The 25789-nt window shown below is 34.5% G+C and overlaps 1 protein-coding gene across 1 annotated transcript in view; it reads left to right on the top strand.

Moving 5' to 3' along the window:
- Nucleotides 1-6620: 6620 nt before the first annotated feature.
- The window catches only part of LOC113087626 (cadherin-22-like), a gene marked incomplete at its 5' end in the record, with an annotated part of 64731 nt that continues 45562 nt past the window's right edge, over nt 6621-25789 (top strand). Inside the window, 2 exons of the mRNA XM_026255597.1 lie at nt 6621-7004; nt 21340-21459. Coding sequence (XP_026111382.1) covers nt 6621-7004; nt 21340-21459 — 504 coding nt within the window. The remainder of the gene's footprint in view (nt 7005-21339; nt 21460-25789) is intronic.

Below are 25789 nucleotides of genomic sequence, written 5' to 3'. Positions count from 1 at the left end.
TTAATTTTTTTTATTTGGAAATTAGTGCTCTTATTGAGCAATAATGCATTCAATTGATCATAATTGACAGTAAAGACATTCACAATGTTACCAAATTAACAATGTTTTCAAATAAATACTGTTCTATGAACCTACTATTCATCAACATTGGTAATAATGTCCTGTGGCTCAATGGTAGAGCATTGTGTTCGTAGTGCAAAAGGTTGTGGGTTCGATTCCCAGGGGAACATATGTTAGGTAAAACAAAAAGTTGCATTGGATAAAAGTGTTTGCTAAATTCATAAAAGTAAATGTAATCCTATGTTAGCAGCAAATCAGCATGTTAATATGATTTCTGAAGATCAAGGTAATGAAAGGTAAAGCTTGAAGAAATGATGCTGAAAATACAGCTGCGCATCACAGAAATAAATGACACTTTGCAAAATATCTACATTGAAAAAACTTTTTAAGTTGTAATCATATTTCGCAATATTACGGTACTATATTTTTTATAAAAAAAAAAAAAAAAAAAGATGAGTGAGCTTCTTTCAGAAACATTAAAAGAATCTTCCCGACCCCAAACATTTGAACTTTACTGTATGTTTGAAATAGTTATAAGGAATAAAATATACCTGCAGCCCAAATGCATTGAAAGATATTTCAACAGATTAGTGGAAGTGGGACTTTCTGAGCCGTGTGTCTGGAGCTTTTCCTTCTTCGGCGCTCATCAGAGGTGAGATATTGGGAGTGTCGGCTAGCTCCTTCACTGTGACTAGCGGCTAACAGGTTAGCGTGTGACCTGAGAGGTGTTTGTTTCCAGAAGCTTTACTTTCACTGTTCCTCAGTGGAGGAATGATCTTCACAAGCCTCCAGAACATCTCACATCTTCTGAGGAGCCTTGATTTCTCCAGCTCTCAGTCACTGTGTTTGGATCATTTACATCTCATTTTACTAAAACAGATTATTGCAGATATAGAGTGATGACTGATATTTATATGCATTTTTACTGTAATAAAGATTTAATTTATTGACATTACAAGCAATCAGAATTTGATAGTTTCTGTCGATATAAATCAGCATCTGCACCAAATATTTTTGTAAATATTTAATTAAAATATTTATATTGAATATCTATTGTTATGCATTACTTTGAATACAATTTAACTGCTTTAAAGCTATGTGAGCCCTGATGCATCAAATATGATACCCATCATAAATATGTATGCAATCAGATAATATTTTTATTTTGGTTCGATAAAATGTTCAATTTAAAAAAAAGAAAAAAAAAAATGCATTTTCCAGTTTAATTGCATGTGCATTTTTTTATGTTTTCTAATCATACCATTAGTTTATCAACAATCTAATCACAATCTCTGCTGGAATTAATTGTGAACCAAGTCTACTTTGTGTAGTGCTAATTGCCGTCTGTGTAGTGTTCCCAAACAGTCACTTATCTCCGTTAGACGATGCCTATGTAGACAGCAGGCAGCAAAGAAGCAGTAATGTTTTTATCCTCAGGTATTCTCAAACTGTGTAGTGAAATGAAGCCGGCTTGAGGACTGCAAAGTGATTAGTATTTGGTTTAAGGGAGTAAATGAAGTCAGAATAATCATATATTGCGAATGGCTGCAGAGTTTTAAAGACGAAAGCTATTAGCAAGCAATGCAGCATGACCTTTTGACCTCTCAAGTTAAATAACGGCACTTGACAGGAAAAAGATGCATCTCTGTTTCTCTCTGTGCCGTGTTTATTCTGCTTTCATTTCAGTTGGGGAAACAGCAGAGTCAGAGCAAATCAAGAAGAGTCAGCAGATCTGATTATTATGTGCTGCGTTCCTAATTAAGGCAGCAGATGTGATGTTGATCATATGATCTCCGTTTGCGCTAAACGACTCCAGGAGCGCGTCGTGTTTCAGTTCTCCGATCAAACGCTCGCTGTGAGCAGACAGGAGGAGGATTTCTTATCCTCCAGCTCTCCAGATATTGCCAGTTTTCTTTGTCTTCCTGTTAGAGAGGTTTTTTTTTTATTACTGTTGAAATATTGATACACCGAAAAAGAGGATATTTCCAAGCACATGTTTTATTCGACTGAGAGAGGATTTGAAATGAGGAAAGAGGGCGGATAAAAAAAAAAAATGCAATACTGTAGGCCGGCTTGCGTTATTCCCATGTTTTACGACAAATACCTAATGAAAATCCCCACGGGGTGATAGAAGCTGCTGTTTAATTAAGAGTTGATCAAATATTTAACACGTCGATGATGGAGAGGGTGATTTCGCTCTGTCCACTGCTGTTTAGGAGACTTTCCAGACGCATTATAATGTGGAACAGGCACAGACTGAAGCTAAAGAAACCCGAAATGATACAGTCGACGGAGCATTACAACACTGCAGCGCTGCAGACACCTCTGCATTTCAATAGCTCACATCAGCCTTTCAGCAACAACATCTCCCCGCTGATAAAAAACAGCTCAAACCTGAATTAAAGAGCTGTTTTTCTGCTGGTTGGATCTGGATTTGCAGGGTTTAAGAGCTGCCAAGCTCTCAAAACTACTCTGAAAGCATCTTGTTAGACTGTCTTGGACTTTTAGTAGGAAATCCTATGAAATGTGGAGGTTTGTTTCCTTGGTTTCAGTCTTTTTGCATTCAAATATTATTTTTATTTTTATTTTTTCATCAAATAAATTGTCAAGAATAAGTTTGATATTGTCAGTCATATTTCAAAATGAAGACTTACTCGACATAATCAACTGACGTTTGCTTCTTTATCCACACACACACACACACACCACACACACAGACACAGACTGACAGACACACACACACACACACACACACACAGACTGACAGACACAGACACACACACACACACACACACACACACCACACACCACAGACACAGACTGACAGACACAGACACACACACACACACAGAGACACAGACACACACACACACACACACACACACACACACACACACACACACACACACACACACACACACCACACACACAGACTGACAGACACACACACACACACAACACACACACACACACACACACACATACACACACACACACACACACATACCTACACACAGACACACACACACACACACACACACACACAGAGACACAGACTGACAGACACAGACACACACACACACACACCCACACAGACACACACAGACTGACAGACACAGACACACACACACACACATACCTACACACACACACACACACACACACACAGAGACACAGACTGACAGACACACACACACACACACACACACATAACCTACACACAGACACAGACACACAGATACACACACACACACCTACACACAGACACAGACACACAGATACACACACACACACACACACACACACACCACACACACAGACACACACACAGAGAGACACAGAGAGACACAGACACACACAGACTGACAGACACAGACACACACACACACACACACACACACACAGACTGACAGACACACACAGACAGACAGACTGACAGACACACACCCACACACACACACACAGACATCAGTGCGTCTCAAACATGATCACCGGGCTTTGTTGCATTATATGTACATGTCCTCCATGCTGATAAAATAAAATACTGCTCAAACAAGAATGAAAGACCATTTCTTGCAGGTTGGTTGTAAATTTACAGGGTTTAAAAGTTGCCAAGGTCTCAAAACTAAACCGCATCTATTCTAGACAGACCATCTTGAAGGTCTTCTGAAATCCTATGAAATGCAGAGATATTTTCTTGAGATTTCTTTCTTTGTTTTGTGTCTTTTTGCTGTGAAATCTTTACTGATTTTTATAAAGTTATCCTTAGAATAAAATATGATCATCAGGCTTCTGAGGAGCATTTATTTGTCCATCTCTCAATCATCATTTTATTGCATTGCATTGTTTCGGCATCAACACCTCCCTGCTCATAAAAAATAATAATAATACAAAATATTCCTGAAATCAGATTTAAAGACCATTTTCTGATTATTTGATCTAGATTTGCAGGGTTTACCAACTGTAAAGTGCCCAAAACCACTCTAAAATCATCAAGAAAGAGCGCTTTTCAGGTTTATTAGGACATTTTTTGAGATTTGTTTTACATTAGTTAGGATCAGAATTACATTTAACTTTTTTTTTTTGCATAAAAAAATATCAACATCTGCACCAAATTGATTATTGTTGCTCAGTTTTAGTAAAGCTGAGCTCCTCCTTCTAACTATTGAAACTACTAACTATTGAGTTTTTGCTGGTTGGGTCTGGTTTTGTGAAAATAAAACCACTCGAAAACCGTCTAGACATACCATCATTGTGTGTTTAAAAAAATCTCTAAGCTGAGGTTTAGTTTGAAAGTTAGATTTGTTTCTTTGTTTTGTTTGTTGGATCCCAGAATGCCTCCAAACTTCTCCATCAGGCTGGACTTTTCTAAATAACGAGCCTCGGGCAGTCTGTGTTTCCGGAGCACCACCTCCCTAAAGCTCTGAACTGACCGCTTCATTACTGATCCAGGGATGAAGGGAAAGGATTGTTATAGTCGGCCAGAAGTGATTGCTTTGGGTGAAAGACACTTCAACCCTCCAGAAACCACAGACAAACTTTAGACCATAACCTGAAGCACAGAATTAGCGGTTTTCCAGACACCAGAATATATAAAGTGTTGTTCGCAACCCATTAAACTTCTATAATGTGATGCGTTTCAGTGTGAAATAGGATGTTTAATAGGAAAACAAATGCAGGGCAGGAATTAAATGAATGCATCATAAATTGGTCTGCAAGACTTATAAACCTTTTGAGCTTGAAGGCTTTCTACACCCTTTTTAAAAAAATTTATGAGCTAAAACTTTTGTTTTTTAGTTACTTTATAATATATATCATATATAATATTTTATATATATATATATATATATATATATATATATATATATATATATATTATATATATATATATATATTATTACATTTAATTTGAAATACTATTAATATTAAAGTATTATTTAAAACTATTATATTTAAAATATTTAAAAACAGAAACATTATTCATATCAATATTATTATTTTTTATTATATAAAATAATATTATTTTATCCGTCTGTAAAGTCTGTAATACTTAAATTTTTGGGGGGTTAAAATAATAATTAAATTAAAAATAATTACAAAAGAATCAGTGTGTCAAATATTTATATTACATATGTAAACAGACACACAAAATAATTTACATTAGTTAAATAAATAAATGCAGTTTTATTAATCTGCTAAATATTCATTTATAATGCTATTTGACAGATTTAAATGCACATTTATTGCATTACAATTTAAATTTGAATTGCAATTGTAAATTCTGTTTCCTACCTCAATTCAAATTCTATTCCGGTGCAGTTATTTAATTGGAATGGAATGTCATCCAGTTCTGAATGGAATTAAATTATCACTGAATGAATCTTTCACAATAAGAGCAGGAACATGCATTAGGAAGTAAATAAGGGTGTTTCTTCTTAACTTTTGAGGTGTTTTTATGATTGTCTGCAGATTGTTTTGTAGCAGATGAAATGCATTTGTTCAGGCCTTGTAGTCAATATCCATGTTCCGTACATTGGTTGCCATAGTAATGAGTTAATGTGGAAAGAGAGGATGGAAAACTGGGAATTGTGCCATTCATCATGACAACTCGCCATTTAACTGAACTGTGCTGTGTACTCAAACCATTCACTCATTCGCCTAGCAAATGCATTTTTAATTTTGATTCAAACTCTATGCAAAATGTATGTTTGTAAACATTGCGTTTTATGTTGCAATTCACAATTCCCAAATTAGAATTGAATTTGATTTCACAAACAGGAGTAGTTTTGTGATGTAATAAATGTGAAATATTTCTAGAAATATTATTAATTAATTAGAAATGTTTTATTGTCCAGAAAAGACCTGGATATTTTATATATATTAAAAAATTAAAAATAAACCATATTATTATTATTATTATTATTATTAATATTATTATTATTATTATTATTATTATTATTATTATTATTATTATTTATAATAATAATGTGATTATTATTATTACTATTATTTTTAATAATAATGTTATTATTATTATTATTATTATTATTATTATTATTGTTGTTGTTGTTGTTGTTGTTATTATTTTATGATGTATATAATAGCAAATATCACACTTTTCCAGACATTTTCTCAATGTTTCTCTCTCTCTCTCTCTCTCTCTCTCTCTCTCTCTCTCTCTATATATATATATATATATATATATATATATATATATATATATATATATATATATATATATATATATATATATATATATATATATATATATATATATTTTTTTTTTTTTTTTTTTTTTTTTTTTTTTTTAATGGAATTATTTTAAAGTTACAGAGTTGCCTTAAACTGATCTAATGGAATTTTGTATGTTGCAGTATGGTTCTGTTAGCTTTATATTACATCAGAAGTGATCAGGCATTAGTCAAAAATGATGTACTTTTTCATGTTTTGTAGCTTGTCTTGGACTAATGAGATTCCTCATTGTCTGAACGTTTAATTTCTATGCATTGTAATTGTTTTCTTGTCATTCCATTTTTAAATGGACATTTTCATTGTTTCAGATACTTCAGATACTATTCAGATACAGAACATCTCACTGTATCCAGCAGCACATCCAGACTGGATTCCTGACCTCTGCTTTAATCCACAGATCCATTCAGACTCTGATGAAGGCGACGGCTCTATAAAGTACACCATCTCTGGAGAGGGAGCAGGGACTGTCTTCATCATAGACGAGGTCACGGGTGACATCCACGCCACCGAGCGTCTGGACCGAGAGGAGAAGACCTTCTACACCTTACGAGCTCAGGCACGAGACCGTCTGACCGACGCACCGCTGGAACCCGAGTCTGAGTTCGTCATCAAGGTCCAGGACATCAACGACAGCGAGCCCAAGTTTCTAGAAGGTCCTTACATCGGGAGTGTGGCCGAGCTCTCTCCTGTCGGTAAGAGTTACGCGCTATTTATACGCTTCAGAAATCAAACTGGTGTTCACTGTGTGTTCAGATCAGTGTTATATTGAATATCATTGATCAGGCTTATTGTATTTAAATTAAAACCTAAACAATATTTGAACAATTTCTAATTTAAAATAAATTTCAATATTATTTATTAATAAGAAATGTTTGAACTGCTATCTGTACAATCTATTGTTCTTTGAATCTATGAAAAAAGTTACCTGAAATAATTTTAGCTAAACCAAAATAATAATAATAATAATAATAATAATAATAATAATAATAATAATAATAATAATAATAATGAAAACTCTTTTAGTTTATCTTGATGTAGTAACGTAACTAATACTGCAATTAAAAACTGTTAAAACTATATAAACATTTACAAAAATAAATAAAATAAATACAATGACAAAAAAGACAAAAATCCACAACAGAATAAATAAAACTTTAATTAAAAATGTTAATGAAAACAGAAAATATAAAAATAAAACTAAATTGAAATTATTAATAAAAAACTACCAGTATCTAAGTTATTTTTATTGTTTTTATTCATTTATTTATGTTTTTTATATTAAATATTGTAGTTTTTATATATATAAAAAAATAAAAAAATAAAAAAATGTTTAGTGTAGTTTTACTATAAGAAATATGAAATATTTCTTAAAATATTATTTAATAATAAGCAATGTTTTAACAGTTTTAATCTATAGAAATTGTTATTTAAATAATTTAGTAATTAAACAATACAAAGTTATGTAAACATTAAATTAAATCGCATTACATTAAAAAAAAATCCAACATGAAACTATGCATTTATTTATTTATTTATTTATTTATTTATTTATTTATTTTCAGTTACATTTTCATTTTAGTTTGTTTATTTATTTATTTGTTTGTTTGTCTGTGAAGTTTTTAAATAAAGTTTTAGTTTTAAGTTTACTTAGTTTTAGTTATTTCAGCACTTAAACTAAACAAAAATGAGAAATGTTGCCCTTGCTACTAGCTGAAATAAAATAAGTATATTTAATATAATATTTATATTATACTCATTTATTAATTTAATTACTTTTATTGTTAAATTTTTTTCATTGTTTTAGTTTCAGGTCACAATTCAAAATGCTAAGTATATTTTGCATCCTCAGCGTTGTTACACAAAGCCCAAAAGAGAGTAGTTCTCTCCTTCAGATCAATAACTGTCACGACAAAACAACAGTTTGAGCAGATGCTTGCTGAGAAACCACATGATGCAAGCCAAACAAACATGGTGCATTTCGTTCATGTTTTTATTAATACACTTTCATTATTCACATGCTCAAAAGAGATGCATACAATGATTTAAGTCAACTCTTGCATTTGCAATGTGAGTATCCAATGGGAGTACCATAGTATTTTTAGAAGTACTGCATTGTTGGCATCTGTTTTATTATATTAGTATAATCTCCAGTGTGTTTTGTATCAGGTGCACCTCTGCCGAAGCTCTTACGTGCGTGTTTGCGGATATAAAGCATTTTTAAATGCAGGTTACAATAATGTAATCACTGCAGCGCTGCACGGCTGTGAACTTCCTGATTGAAATTAATTCCTGCTTCCTCAGCACATCGACGGCAGCCACTCGCTGCTTATTGACACGCAGAAGAGAGAAATATGAGCTCCCTGTAGGCTTCTCCACCTTTCAGTCAAATTACACATTAAAGAAGTGTGGACTTCATGTTTTATACATTGAACAGCGGCGGCTGTAATGAAATAACGCCTCTGCTTAGTCAAGCAGTTCCTGTTTGTTTTCTGCTTATGTTTGAGGTCCTGGACCGAACAAGCATTAATGGACTCATTGTTACTCGGCCAGACAAACTCACTGGTGTATTTTCATTTAAGTGCATGAAAAAAATACTGCATAATAAGAGAATCTATAGAGTATATAACACCAAACTATATAAAAATAGCTAAGTTAATATCAGATTATGTTGCTACTGTATATACATTGAATTCAGCTATTTTTTTTGTTGTTGCAAAAAGTCTATTGTGCTTATCAAGGCTGCATATATGTGATTAAAATTCAGTATGATTTTGTAATATGTTGAAATATTATTAAAATTGAAAATGCCTGTTATTTTAAAATGAAATAGATTTTTGTCAGCATTGTTACCTCCAGATGATCCTTCAGAAAATCTTAATTATTCCCAAAAATGTCTATCGTTAATTGGAAAATTTCTTTTTTATGCATTTTTTAATCCAGAAATGATCTAAATAACCAATAAAAATACCAATAATAACCAATAAAAATAGTTTTAAAAAACACACAGAAAAATTACAAAAAGTGTAAATAAAATTAAAAACAGAAGATATAAAAATAAAAGCTAATTTTAAATATAAATAAAACAAATTATTATAATATATAAATTATAAGAAAAAAACTGTCTCATATATGGTAATATTTAGTAATATTTGGAATTTGTTGTTTTTTTTATTTTGCCTTTATTTTGTTTTATTTGCTATTTTTAGAAAGGAAATAAATATTTAAGGGAAAAATAATTATAAATAAATAAATGAATTCGTGTAATAGCTAAATGAATATAACATGGTAAATTTGTAAATACTGTAAGCATGATGTCCTCACTTACAAAACTGATTTCAGGCGTGTGCAAACTTTTAATTGGTCTTTAACGTTCATTAACAGCACACGGATCTGAAGCCAGGCCTGGCTCACGCTTCATATTAAACTCGATCCGATATAAAGAGCTGCAGTCATCTCCCATCCTCAGAGCTTTAAGTGACCGGCCGAACGTAACCGAGCTAATTGTCCCGCAGCAGACAGAGCTAATCTAACCACATGTTGCGTGCAGTCGCTTTCCAGCAAACTCGACGTGTAGATGTGTGAACAACTGATCTAATAAGCTGCGCTGTCGTACCACTCCGCCACAGAGAATTCAGCAATAATCATAAAAAAAAGTAATCACGGACGAGCCCCAGGCATATTCATTTTCACTTACCGCCTTTGTCATTTTCCGCCTCTCTTTCTTTCTTTCTTTCTCTCCAGTGGCTTCGCTGATACTCGAGGCCTTTAGCGCGCTGTCGAAGCCAAGTCACATTTGCTTGCATATTATCCACATATATATATATATGCTCGATGCTGGCTAACTCCGAGATGAGCCGCAGAGAGGGACTAAACACCTCCTGCTAATCACATTAATCTGAAATCACTCCAGCACGAGTATAGCATTTGTCTATCTATGTTTGTTTTTCAAAAAAAGTTTGAAATATGTATTCTGTGGCTGTATTTGATGCATTAAAGGGTCAAATTACATGCACGACTCGTTCATGGTGTCTATTTTAAGTGAAGTGCAGCATAGAAAACTTTTTTTTTCACTCTGTCTCTTGTTTGTTTGGAGTAAAGCTATATCTGTGAATAATTAAACCAAATGCATCTCTTCCCTTCCTCCATTTGTGAGAGCCAGAGTAAGGTTTTAAATATTTACGCTTTGCCCACAGTTTCAGACTTCTTCAGATGCATGCAAAAATAATATGATGCATGTTGGTGTTGTGCAACAGATGTCTAACCGTGGTTTTAGAGGAAATGTGCAGAACCCCTTTGAATGCTTCACCCATACGGTTTCTGCCGGTGTCAGATAATAGACACACAAAGCTGGCGGCACCATAGCATTCACAAGAGATTTGCATTTTCGGAAGGAAATAACGGAGAAGGCGGCAGTAGAACAATGTTGAACTTTTTGGGTGACTTCAGGATCCAGGCTTTAGTTCTGCATGAGTGCTGCTTTGTAATTATCCTGAATGACATGAAGGCACACGTGTTTGTGGCGTGCAGGCTTGTTGTACTATGAGTGGAGAGCTTTGATTGATGGCCGATGGAAAGGTTGTGTCACTGTGCGTTCTGACGTCTGAACTGATCTGATCTGTGTTGACTGAGGAGCCACTGCATCCAAATGCACAAAAATACATAAAGGTATTGCAACATGCATCATGAAACAGACATTTCAAGCCAGTAGGCTTACAATGCACAGCAGGTTTTGATAGGACTACATAATTTTTCAGTGCATCTTGCAATTTGAAGTCACACTTTTGCACCTTTTTAATGAAATGTGTCTAAATGCAGGGTATTCAAAAATGCATTATGATTAGTTCCAGTAATTGGTTTCATTTGCACCACAGTTTTTATTTGATTTACTTGAATTTTGCAATGCATTGTGAGAGTAGTTGATTTCAGTAGTAATGCTATTTTAGCTCAGTTATTTTTTATTTACATCTAAAAGCATAAAATGACATTGAGGTATCAAACAGTGCATTGTAATATTGCACAATAGTTTTTGGATCAGTTTGAGGCTTGAAAAGATCTGGAATCAAGGTCGCTGTAAACATGGACACCCACTGCAAGGTACAACTTTTTAATAAAGTGGCAGAGAGCGTTTAAAGAAGGACACCAGAAGAAGATATGAGGTATTTCATAGCTGCGGGCGCTTAATTCAAAAGAGAGGAGAGGAGAAATGGGGCGTTCTGGTCTATTTTAAACAGATTGCCTTTAAATATTCCAAATGAAAATGATTCTGCTTTTACTCTGTGTTAAATTGAATAAAATGGGATTAATATCTAATCCTCCTCTGTGCGTAGATCTTGAGATTTGCTGCGGATGCATCAGCCTCGATCCTTAACTTCTGCTTTTTGATGTCTGCTTACAGGAATAATTCAGCACCGCATTAAAATTCTGCCATTCATTCATTAACAGAATATTTAGCAGAATGTCCAGCAGAATAATTAAAAAAATGACCCCTTAAACATGTTTTTAACCCCATCAGTTAATTCTTTTACACTTAGTTTCTTAGTTTTTTTTTATTTCTAGTATACTTTCACCTAAAAAGTTGTCTTGCACTCACTTTAACAGTTTTAATGACCGTAAACAAATAAATGATTACATATGTTAAGACAAACTAGTGCCGATTTTATAATTCATATATAATTATAATAACTGCATATAATATTATGCAGATTAAACATATTTGTAAATCATACAGGTTAAGATTTCAGCACTCAAATAATATGGCATAGTTTATTATTTACTGTTTATGTTATTTTTTAATTTTTTATTTTTTACATATAATTGTTAGATTGATATCATTATTTATCAGGACTCAATAAATATAGTATAGTTTATTATCAACTATTTTCATCTTTTAGATTTTATGTATTATTTTATTATTTATTTATATTATTTATTGCATTTATTAAACAGTAACAATGTTTTCAAATGAACTAAAATTGCTTAATTAGTGTAAATCCAGTTAGTGTGAAAATAATAGCATTTATGTAGTTAAAAACAGTACTTGCTGTAATATATATATATATTACATATCACCTGTTTTGTTTGCAGTATACGCTGACAAAATAAATAAATAAATAAATAAATAAATAAATAAATAAAATGGTAGAAACAATTAGAACTCAGGAATTGCATGCAATTTTTAAAAAGAAATACTGAAATAATATTTGCTTGCAATTTTTACTTTTAGGGGAAACATTTTTAATATGATACAGTTAAAAAAATAAATACAAATATTTTCCATAATCTAAATGCACGGAAATGTTATATGCAACAGAATCAAGTTCAACAATATTTTCTCGTGCAAAACTCTCCAAGTTTGAAAAGTTACAAAATTTCAATGCACAATTGCAATAGTGATGGTAGCGAGACATGATCCCCCAATAAAGCATCCTGGATGGAGACTGTTTAAGTACTTTGTCAAAGCGGATGAAGAATATCCCACGTCCTGTAAATCCTGATGGGACTTCCTCGAAGATCCCTGCAGTGGCCCATTGACTTTAATGACACAACATTACCCAGCTCTTTCTTTTTCTTCAGTCTCCGCTCATATCTAAGCGCGTGGTCTTTATTTTTAAGTGGGCGAATGAAAAGTGAATCAGGTGTTGAGATGGTGAGAGGAATAACTTTTCACGGGAAAACACTTTGGCTTTTATGGGAGCACTAAACGACTGATAATGTGGAGTGATTTGGGCGACTCTGACGGGGTTAAATAGAGGAGAGCGGCGGACACAAATCTCTGTTACAGGGCTGTCAGTCTGTGTCAGTCTGATAACCGCTGATCAGTAAAGGATTGATCGTTATATGAAGTTGATTTTAATGTTATTAAAATAAGTTTTTATATTGTTATACTGATTTCTGTGATTTTATAAAGCCGGATGAAATGTTTTAGTGTGACACAAACAAACTAATCCATCAAATCCATTCATCCTTAATAATGTTTCTGCTGTTGATTTCTCAAAGACATGACGCCACTTCATGGAGACTGGCTTTTTTTTTTTTTTTTTTTTTTTTTACCTTTAAAGGATTTACAAATGTATTTAAAACATAACTTATTATTAAAACAAGAAAAATTTAGTTTGAAGCATTTTGGCAAGAGACTGACTAAATAAAGTTACAATATATATATATATATATATATATATATATATATATATATAGTGTGTGTGTGTGTGTGTGTGTGTGTGTGTGTTTGCAGTATATACTCCAGTAAAAATTATAATGTATTATTTTTCATTTTTTTTTATAAATTTGTGTTATATATATATATATATATATTTATTTATTTTTTTTATTTATTTTTTTTTTTCAGCCTAATAATTAAATCAGCTGTTGACAGTTAGATGATCAATGTGCTAAATTGAAAAATGCACTCATCAAAATAATGCCACAAAGGAAGTAAAGCCTTCAGCATTATGCCAAATATTATGTTGACTTTTTGAATCTTGGAGCACAATATTACATTTTTGGTCCAAAATAACATAACATCTATCAGTTTTTCTTTGCAGAAGTTGGACTACTAAATGATTTGAATTTAAATTGTATCAACATATTAAGATATATATATATATGGGACATGGAAATGTTTTCAAGTGCATTTATGCATTAATCTCACTGGCGGCGAGGGACGCCTCTGAAAATGCAGTCTTCTTTAAGGATGGGCACATTAAAATAAATTTAGCTTTAGAGCTTCGTGTCCTCTCATATCTTAGCGTATGCATTTTTCATTGGCTATTTACAGTGCTGTTGGCTTTTCCTGCTTCTACACAGCCTCCTTCGGCTCTTCCATGAACAGCTCTTCATCTCAAACCTTCTGGGTTGTAGATTTTCAAACAGACGTCACCTGATCAAAGATCAGCTAGTGGGTTAATCTCACGCCAAACCCCGAGATAAGTCTCTGGACCAGAGCGTCTCCGGTGGGTATGGGATGGAGAGCTTCCACATCAGCTTATTGTTTGATCTATATTTGATGATCGTGCCAATCTAGACTTGTGTGTGGAGATGCTAGCAGGGGAAAACAAACCGGTCCGGCCTGCCCTACACAAGCCCTGTTTAATCCACATCCACCACCCCGTGTTGCTCTGCAAATATTAGCAGGATTTTGGGCTGCTGTGGGTGAAGAAGGGCCACGTCTGCTGAACTCTGATGCTGTACGTGTGATTACTTCTCATAGAAACACTGCAGCGAATCAAACTGAACTTCACACTGTTCCTCTGCAATGCATGGATTACTGAAATACAGTCGCAAAAACATCCTGTCCGAAAACATGTTGTTGTTTTTAATTAAAACCCGCATGCTAATTAAATCAGCCACTGACAGACAGTTGGGTGATTAATGTGCTTAATTGTCATAAAAAATAATGTCAAAAAGCAAATGAGGCTTGCTTTGTCTTTTTTTTTTTTTTGCATTATGCAAAACATAATTACTGATTATTACTAGAAGAAAAAACTCGGATATAATTTGATACAGTTGTTATATGCATATGTTATATGCTCATCAAGGCTGCTTTTATTTGCTAAAACAGTTCAAACTGTAATAATGTGAAATACTGTTACAATCGAAAATCAGTGTTTATTGATTTAAGGAATATACATCTCTACTATCACTCTTTAATCAATGTAACATGTTATTACTGAATATAATATTAATAAAATAAATTAAGTAGCACAAGTGTTTCCTATATATATATATATATATATATATATATATATATATATATATATATATATATATATATATATATATATATATATATATATATATATATCTCGAATGTGTGACTGATAGTAGAGCATAACCTGTTGCTAAAACTCTAGAGCATTTCAGTGTATTTTTAACTTCTTTTTCTCACACACATTTGTTAGGCTATTTTAGAAGAACAGTAAAAAATAAAGAAATAAAATAATCCAAAATAAATAATAAATAAAGGTTGCACATATTGAATTCCCAGCCCACTCTTGCATGATGCTGAAGCTATATAGGGATCTACTTCTGGGCCAATATTTGCACTTGCTAGAAAACACCGAGAGCTCAAACACACAACTATTACGCTCCAGACCACAGGCTTTCCTTCTCTCACCCTTAACCCTTTAATGTTTAGGAAATGAAGCTGGACACTCTTACAAACGGTGCAGTTGCATGCATCAGAAGGTAGTGCTAGACTCTGATGTGAATCATATGCATGTACTTTGGTACCAAACTTGAAGGGAATGCTCTCAGAACTTATTTATTTTAAGTTATGAAACGTTAAATGAACGTTTTATGGAATGTTCTTATAATAACTTTGTTCTCATAACATTGAGAGAAAACAGTCTTAGAACAACATTCTCAGGAACGTCTTTGATGTTATTAAGATTTTATTTGGACTTAATGAACATTCCTGTAATGTTGAGAGAAAACATTCTTAGAATGTTAAAAAATAACATTGTATTTCAGGTGAAAATCAAGTCAGTAGAACATTGTAGGAGACATGTTTGTAACCTTTAACCCTCTGGAGTCTGAGGGGGTTTGGGAGCACTGAAGAAGTTTAGAAATGTCCTGACATTTGTGGGTTTTTTTCAGTATCTTATGATTACACGTTAATTAGCACAAACTGGGCTACAATGATATATTATACACCAGTCATAAGTGTACATTATTCGAAATTTGAAATGCTTTTCATTGATGTATGGTTTGTTAGGATCGAACAATATTTGGCAGAGATAAAACCACTTGAATATCTGGAATCTAAGGATGGAAAAAAATAAAAATAAAAAAATAAATAAAAAAATGTTACACACTAAGAAAATCGCCTTTAAAGTTATCTAAATGAGGTTCTTAGCAATGCATATTACTAATCAAAAGTTATATTTTGACATATTAACAGTAGGAAATGTACAAAATATCTCCATGGAACATGCTCTTTATTTAATATCCTAATGATTTTTGGCATAAAAGAAAATCAATAATTTTGACCCATAAAGTTTATTGTTGGCTATTGCTACAAATTGATTTAAGACTGTTTTTGTGCTCCAGGGCCACAAATGTGAGCACTGGGTTTTTGAAAAAAAAAAACAACGTTATGCATGGTTAGTACAAAAAAAACTAAAAACTTAAAGTCACTGAAATAAGGCCCTAAAACACATACAGAAGATTTGTTCACAAGACTTTTGTTTTTGCCACAAAATGTTGGGGAAATCATTCTGTTCGCTCGTTCACAGAAAAACAATGCATTGATTTAACATTTGTAAAACATGTTTTGTGATAGAATGCCCTTAATGCAAGAGAGCGACTGGCTTTGAATGTTTGGTGATTCACACCTGAGAGACAAAGACCTCCCGTAATGATCCATCAGTCTAATGTGTCTGTGAAGTGGCAACAACATAAAATAATGGGCCTTTGTATTTTATTTACAACACCGTATAATCACTCCAAACACTGGTCTGAAAGTTTTCACTGTATACTAAGAGAACTTGCCTTTAACCATTTTTTACCAAACCATTTTTTTAATAGATTAGATTAGATTCAACTTTATTGTCACTGCACATGTAAGGTACAAGGCAACGAAATGCAGTTAGCATCTAACCAGAAGTGCAATGAGCAGTAAGTACAGAATATACAAGGTCTACAATATGTACAATAACTATACAGATAAGTATTATGGACATAATTTACATATTTTAAAATACTATCAGCATGATAAACAGATGGATTATATAAAAGTATATGCACACTATACTATTTTACAGTCTTTTACCATTATTATAAACATTAATAAATCTGTTTTTAAATGTCACTATAAAAATTATTTTTCAAAGCAGATAAAACAAAGATGATATGTTTACTTCAAAATGTCACATTTAATTCAATGTGTTACTTGCAGCTTTTCTCTGATGATGGTTTGCTAGTAATTTCTGAGCGAATAGTGTTTCCAAGAAAGTCTTTCACCAAATTTGATTTATGTTACTGAATTAGACTTTAACTGATACTTAGACATTTACATAAACTCATTTTCAAAGATCTATTTAATTAGCAACAACACAACTCCAAAAAAGCTCTATTGAAATAAAAGAGCCCAGTAAAATGAAATAAAATCAGAATCAGAATCAGAATCAGCTTTATTGCCAGGTATGTTTACACATACGAGGAATTTGTTTTCGTGACAGAAGCTCCGCAGTACAACAGAATGACAGCGACAGAACATAAAACACATAATAAAAGAATAAAAATACAAATATGTAGACAGTGAATGACAATATACAAATGACAATTGTAGGCAGGTATATTACAAAGTGAAGTTATGTATGTACATATATATTGTGTGCAAAATTAAGTGTATACTAAGTATGTGTGTTAGATAAATAAAGTGTGTGTGCATATAAATATAAAGTGTGGTGTGTTCGCCGTTATTATCAGCTGTTCAGAAGATGGATTGCCTGAGGGAAGAAACTGGTCCTGTGTCTGGTCGTTCTAGTGCTCAGTGCTCTGTAGCGTCGACCAGATGGCAACAGTTCAAAGAGGGAGTGTGCTGGATGTGAGGGGTCCAGAGTGATTTTGACAGCCCCTTCTGCTCACTCTGGATAAGTACAGTTCTTGAATAGATGGGAGGGTTGAACCGATGATTCGCTCAGCAGTCCGGACTACTCTCTGTAGTCTTCTGAGGTCAGATTTAGAAGCTGAGCTGAACCAGACAGTTACTGAAGTGCAGAGGATGGATTCAATGATGGTGGAGTAGAACTGTTTCAGCAGCTCCTGTGGCAGGTTAAACTTCCTCAGCTGGCGGAGAAAGTACAACCTCTGCTGGGCCTTTTTCACAATGGAGTCAATGTGAATGTCCCACTTCAGGTCCTGAGAGATGGTGGTTCCCAGGAACCTGAATGACTCCACTGCAGTCACAGTGCTGTTCATGATGGTGAGTGGGGGGAGTGCAGGGGGGTTTCTCCTGAAGTCCACGATCATCTCCACTGTTTTGAGCGTGTTAAGCTCCAGGTTGTTGAGACTGCACCAGACAGCCAGCTCTTTTACCTCCTGTCTGTAAGCAGACTCGTCACCGTCCTGAATGAGGCCGATGAGTGTGGTGTCATCTGCAAACTTCAGGAGCTTGACAGAGGGGTCCTTAGATGTGCAATCATTAGTGTACAGGGAGAAGAGCAGTGGGGAGAGAACGCAGCCCTGGGGAGCTCCGGTGCTGATTGTACGGGTGCTGGATGTGTATTTTCCCAGCCTCACTAGCTGCTGCCTGTCTGTCAGGAAGCTGTTGATCCACTGACAGATGGAGGTGGGCACGGAGAGCTGAGTTAGTTTGGGCAGGAGGAGGTTTGGGATGATCGTGTTGAATGCCGAGCTGAAGTCCACAAACAGGATCCTCACATAAGTCCCCGGTCTGTCTAGGTGTTGCAGAACATAATGCAGTCCAATGTTTACTGCATCGTCCACAGACCTGTTTGCTCTGTAGGCAAACTGAAGAGGATCCAGCAAGGGTCCAGTGATGTCCTTCAGGTGGGCCAGCACCAGTTTTTCAAATGACTTCATGACTACAGACGTTAGAGCCACAGGCCTGTAGTCATTTAGTCCTGTAATTTTGGGTTTCTTAGGGATGGGGATGATGGTGGAACGTTTGAGGCATGATGGGACTAGAAATACACTGTTAATGCATCATGAATGGCCTTTTTTCTTCATCTGATAAATAGTTTCCAATTCATGTAAGTCTAATTGTGTATGTCTCCAACTCCTCGAGTGTGTTTTTCTGTTATGTGTTCCCAGGGCACATAAACCAGGATCTAATGACCCCTTAGTGAATCCGAGGCTGTGCATTAATGTGCTTCCTCTTCCTGTTTGAGTGTAAACACAATAAAATAGCATTTGCATTTATATAGTTTTTCACCAGTGGTGTTACTCGACTCAGGGCGGGCCGTCGGACAGCTTCATGCTGATTATTACCTGTGGAAAATTAAGATAAGTAAGTAATCCCATGAAAGGAAATAGCTTTGCATCATCTCCACTCAAGAGAAATGCAATCTTACAGTTCGATTTTTAATGCAATGCAGGCCGTTTTCAGAGTTATCCTGGAGCGGAGTATAGGCATTCGTGATCTTTTGAAGATTGTGCTTTTTTTCCCTGAAAATGTTGGGAGTTATTTGTTGTACTGAATGCCGATATGCAGAGTCTGTTTCTTTAATACACCAGCAAATCTTCCTGGCAGTAAGTTTGCCTCCGCAGCCCCATTAGGCAAAGTAGTGCGCTATAAACAAAACTCAACTTGAAAGAGCGGCCGCACACTGAAACATGTTAGAATATCCTCCGAGTTTTATCCAAGCGTTTGATGTTTCTTGTGCTAAACGGATTGAAGGTTTGAGAAAGCATAAAGCTACCGTACAGATAGCGATCGGGGAGTTTGGCTTCGGTGAAAATGCTTTTCTTTAATGATAAATTATTGTCCTTTTCTGGGAGCCCTCAAGGGTGTGACAGAAGACAAACAAGATTCTGACACTTCTCGTTAATTAACGTAATTAGCATAGGTCTATTATGTGGCCGGACAGTATCATGACAGGTCTTGGTGAGAGACTGCAACGATGACCTTTTGTGGATACCACCAGCTGTCAGCAATTACCTGAGAGCGAATAAAAACTCTGGAGTGCTTCAGCACTGCTTTACGCTACATATACAGTCACCGAGCGGGCTAGAGTCGTCTCTTAAATGCTTTTATTTAGCAATCATGCATTAAAATTATCATTTTCATGTTTATTTATACCTATAGCGCTTCTAACGATGCACATTGTTGCAAAGGAGCTTCACAGAAAAAGATGTGTCTTAACTAAAATTAAGGGCAAGTTATTAGTGGTGGCTATGTCAAAGTCATTTCTAATGTTACATTTATTTTTATTTTTATTTTTTATAAATGCTGTTATCTTGAAGAATCGTGAAAAAATAGTATCATGGCTTCCAAAAAAAAAAAAAAAAGTTTTCAACCAGTGTTATTTTGTAGCAGTTGTTTTATTTATTTTTTATCTTTATATTTTCCATTTTAATATTAGCATTAGTTTTAGTTTAGTTACATTTTATTAATTTTGTTTCTGACATTTCTATAAATGTTCTATAAGTTTGTCTTTATTTGCTTTTCATTTATTTGTTTATTTATTTTTTATTTTAGTTATTTTAGTTTATCATGTTAAATAAAATGAAAATAAGAAACTGCCCTGAAAAGAAAAATAAGTTTAAAATAAATTTTATTTTATTTTATTTTATTATTTTTTTGTTTATTATTGTTGTTTTATGATTTTAGTTTGTTTCAGCTATAATAACCCTGTTTTCTGCATTTATAATAATAATAATAAGAAGAAGAAATGTTTCTTGAGCAGCAAATCAAAAAAAGTATATTTAATATAGTGTACTTCTTGCACTATTCTAAAACATTCTGAACTTGATCGATTGATTGAAGCTCCATCTTATTTGCATCAGATTTTCAGAGAATACAGTCTGTTCCTTGCACACAGTTATCTTATTCTTTCTTAGGCTTTCATGCTACTTCTCTGTCGTTTCTGGAGCTCGACAGACGTGGTCACAGTGAGCTGTTGTTGTACAGAAAAGTGCTTTGTAGAGATTCCTCCAAAACTCTTCTTTTGTGCAAGAAATTCGTACAGGTTTGGAGCGACATGGGTGTGCAAACTCCTTCTTTAAACTCTGTGTGTTTTATCTTCTCCCGTCTGCGTTCTCCAGGCTTTTCTTGCGAGAAGCTTGCATTTCCCCTCTGGAATAAGGTCCATTAAACTTTATAGGCTGCAGGCTTTGCTTTAGTTAAAACGTGAGACTAAATGTAAATATGTGCTTTGTATCAGGAGCCAGGAGGCAGTTGAGGCACGCACAATTGACTCAGAAAATGCACTGAATAAATGTACTTAAAGTACAGCTAAATGCAGCAGAAACACTTATAATTTGATGCTAATCAGATGTTGTTTTTCTAGATGAAATCTGTAAGTGTGAGGCTCGTTCTGATGTCATTGATGTGTTTGACCGCAGGTACGTCGGTGATGAAGGTTATGGCCTCGGATGCTGATGATCCGACCTATGGAAGCAGCGCTCGGATCGTTTACAGCGTTCTGGAAGGAGAACGGGTCTTTACTGTTGACCGACAAACCGGTAAGTGCAGAAATGAGTTCCCTGTCATCTCCTATTGAAAAATCATATTTATTCATGTCATCAATTGGATACTCCTCATTGCTGCATTTGCACCAAAACATCACCATGAAAAGGTTTTCCACTCACTTAGTTCAACTTTTCGAGCTATGACATTTTAGTTAAGGATTTTATTTATTATTAGTAGTATTTATTTACTGATAGTTGTTTCTTGCTTTTAATAGGCTTCGCTATAATTCAGTGATTTTCGTTTGTAAGTGCACCATCTCTTAGTACTGAGTTTATCACAAAAAGCCCCAAAAACCCTGTTAGCAATTTAGAAAAATAGCTATTGAATAATTTTGGTAGTTCTTTAAGTATGAAGTAAAATCTTATTTATTTTCTCAGTAGATGAACTGTGTTTTATTTTAACAGAGTTATGAGAATTGCAAGTGATTTCGATGCCATGTTACATTAACTGTTTAATAGCCAAAGTCCTGGTGAAGAATTGACTTAAGATATCTTTTATTTATTTAGTCAATACTCTCTCCTCAGTAACGCTTTATTTATATGAAATATACAATAAAAGCACTACTATTATGAAATATTATTCCCATTTAAAATGACAGTTTTTATGTGAATAAAATGTATCATGTTCAATATTAAAAATTTCAGCATCATTACTCCTGTGTTAATATATAAATATTATTTTCTGATTAAGAAACTTTTTTTAGTAATCATCAATGTTGAAAACAGGGTTATTATAAATGAATAGAATAGAAATTAAAACGGAAATATAATTAATAAAATTAATTTAAAAACTATATAGATATATACAATAAAATGAAGTAAAAAGTGACAAATATACACAACAAAATGACTAAAACTGAAATTAAAATGAAAAAGGAAAATTAAAACGCTTTAATGATACTGAAATAATATTGGATGAAAGCTTTTTTTTTGGAATAGAAAGTGCAAAAGAACAGCATTACTTAGAAAACTCTTAACATTATACTGGCCTTTACTGTCAGTATTGATCATTTTAAAGTGTCCTAACTAAATGACCCCAAACTTTTGAACGATAAAATACAAATTTCTAACCATAAATTTGCCAGATATTATTCTGGCAAATTGTCACAAGCCTCGTGTTTTGTTTAACACCATTGACTCACTTTTAAATGTCCTGCAGAATGCTTGTATGGAGGCATCCCCTGTTATGTGTGAAAACTTCCTTTGCTTTTTTATTGATAAGGTCACTTCTATTAGGTCTCCAATTGTACCTTCAGCTTCAGACCCTTCAATCTCTGTCCCCTGCTCGGCTGTCTTTGATCATTTTGAGCTGGTGACTTTTTCCTCTTTAGAGGAGGTTGTTGGTCATTTGAAGCCCTCGGGTTCTCCAAATGATGCTGCCCCCCCCTCGACTATTTAAGGAGGTTTTCCCCACTGTAGGACCATCTGTAGTAGTCTGACCTCGGGTGTGGTCCCTAAAATTTTAAGACATGCAGTAGTTCAACCTCTGATTAAAAAACCTGCTCTAGATCTGTCAGTTCTTGCTAATTTCAGGCCTATTTCCAAATTGCCTTTCCTTTCAAAAATCCTGGAGAAGATTGTGTACAGTCAATTATTGGCCTATTTGGAAGTACATAATATACTAGAGGTTTTCTAGTCTGGTTTTAAGACCTTGCACAGCACCGATACTGCTCTTTTAAGAGTTTTTAATGATATCTTTTTAGCTACTGACTCTGGTGACTGTGTTATCCTTGTGCTTTTAGATCTAACTGCTGCTTTTGACACAGTGGATTATGAAATATTGATTTCACGTTTAAGGCAGTGGGTGGGCATCAGTGGCATAGCACTGGAGTGGTTTAGGTCATACTTAGCGGATCAAACTTTTTGTGTTAGCTTAGGTGACTCTGTATCCTCTTCTGCTCCTCTTTTGTGTGGGGTCCCACAGGGCTCAGTCCTCGGCCCTCTACTTTTCTCTATGTATTTGCTTCCACTTGGTTCTTGTGTTAGCTTAGGTGACTCTGTATCCTCCTATGCTCCTCTTTTGTGTGGGGTCCCACAGGGCTCAGTCCTCAGCCCTCTACTTTTCTCTCTGTATTTGCTTCCACTTGGTTCCATACTTAGAAAGTATGCATTTCATTCCACTGTTATGCAGATGACAGTCAGATTTATGTACCTCTTAAAAATAAAAATTATAACTCTGTTGGACAACTACTCAATTGTCTCTATGACATAAAGGCCTGGATGGCTCTGAACGTTTTAAATTTTAATGATAAAAACACAGAAGTTATGGTTTTTGGAGGCAGCACTGGGACCCCGCCTGTAGATCTGGGCTCCTTGGCATCCTATATTAAACCTAGTATCACAAACTTAGGAGTGAAAGTGGACCCTGAGCTTAAATTTGAGAAACAGATCAAAGCTGTTATCAAGTCAAGCTTCTTTCATTTAAGGCAGCTGGCCAAAATAAAGCCAATTCTGTCAAGAGAACATTTTGAAACTGTAATCCACGCCTCTGTAACTACACGGCTGGACTACTGTAATTGACTATATGTGGGGGTTAGTGGGTCCTCCATCACCCGTCTCCAGATGATACAAAATGCACAGCACGTCTTTTAACGGGCACACGTAAACATGAGCACATTTCCCCAATTTTAGCTTCATTAAACTGGCTGCCTATTCAATTTAGGATCCATCTTGAAATTCTGTTATTTGCTTTTAAATCACTAAATGGTCTTGCTCCGCCATACCTCTCTGAGCTTCTACACTCTTATAAACCTGTCCGCTCTCTCAGATCAGATGATCAGCTGCTCCTGACTGTGCCTAAAACTAAGGTGCATGGTATAAATGAGCATGCTTTGACTCTGGAAAATAAGTGCATTCCTTAAATAATTCTGAAGCAAGTTTTGTTTTGATTTGGAGATATAGTTCAGTGTAAGTAAACTCCAGATGGACCGTCATCACGGGAGTTTCCAGCAAATATCTCAGCTTTTGTTGCCTGCGTTCGTCCCCCGGGGAGCTAGTACTAAACTTTTAATGATTATTTTTTTCGGCACAGGGGGGAAAGAGACCTGAGAGCAGCGGATGATAAATGTCTTTGCCTTCCTTCTGATCTGAGAAAAGTTAGATGAGCTGGAAGCAGATGACCTTGTTTATTTTCCTAAAAAACTGCATTAATCCCTGGATGGGCTTTTAGTCTTTGACACGGGATAAATAAAGAGGCTAGTTAAGCAGTTTGATATTAATATGAGTTTATTAGATCCAGTGTTAGTGTCTTGTGTTTGAACTATGGCTTCTCATCTCACGCTCTCCAAATCTACAAACTGTTTGATGATGTTCTCATTTGCTTCTGCAATTTTCTCAAATGAGAGGCTTTTTCTGAAATCAACAGCAGAATAGGGAAGAAATGCTGCACCAGAAGAGGATGTGATTGATCAGAGCTCGCTCTTTCAGAAGAAAGTGGTCTCTTCTGCTCACCAAGCCGGCATTTATTTGACCAAAAATACAGTAAAAACAGTAAAAAAATTTACATTTTATTACAATTGAAAATAACTGTTTTCTATATGAATATACTGTAAAACGTAATTTATTCCAGTGACCAAAGTTGAATTTTCAGCATCATTACTCCAGTCTTCGTTGTCACATGATCCTTCAGAAATCATTCTAATATCTATCTATCCATCCATCCATCTATCTATCTATCTAACATCTATCTAACAGTTGAGCTATAAAAAAGATCTGAAGTTCATCAAACGCAGTGTCTGACCGTGATCCACCAGGATCTCCATGTGTCCTTCAGAGGTGTTTCCGGTGGAGTGCTTCAGACTGTACTTGTAATGGATCCTCATCACAGAGAGAGAGTGAACAGTGACTTCAGCAGCACAGATGTATCCCACACACAAACATCGCCGATTGCTAGCGCTTCCTCACCGGGAATGCAGATCTCTAGAGCGGAGAGCCAAAGAAATGCAGATAGAAACTGACAGACAGCCAGACGAGCAGCTGTATGTTGCACAAACCCAGAAGAAACGCCACGGATTTCTTTTGTTTTGTTTTTGTTCCCTAAGGTGTTTGACTACAGGGACAGCACATTGTATTATCTAATGTTCAGAAGGTTTCAGAATAGTGCAGTTTGGTGACTGAAAACTTTTTCGGGTCATATTTCACACCACAATATTATTTATATATATATATATTTGCTAATATTATATATTATAATTTTGTTGTTATTTGGTTTAAAAATATGATTTTGGGGAATTAAAAAGTTGGCATTTATTATTATTATTATTATTTCTATAGAATTTAAGTAAATTTTTGTTGTTTCAGAATGTGTTTGCATTAATGCAAATTT

The sequence above is a fragment of the Carassius auratus genome, unplaced genomic scaffold, assembly GCF_003368295.1.
Source record: "Carassius auratus strain Wakin unplaced genomic scaffold, ASM336829v1 scaf_tig00044914, whole genome shotgun sequence".
Taxonomy (NCBI): domain Eukaryota; kingdom Metazoa; phylum Chordata; class Actinopteri; order Cypriniformes; family Cyprinidae; genus Carassius; species Carassius auratus.
This window is presented reverse-complemented; position numbering and strand designations above follow the sequence as displayed.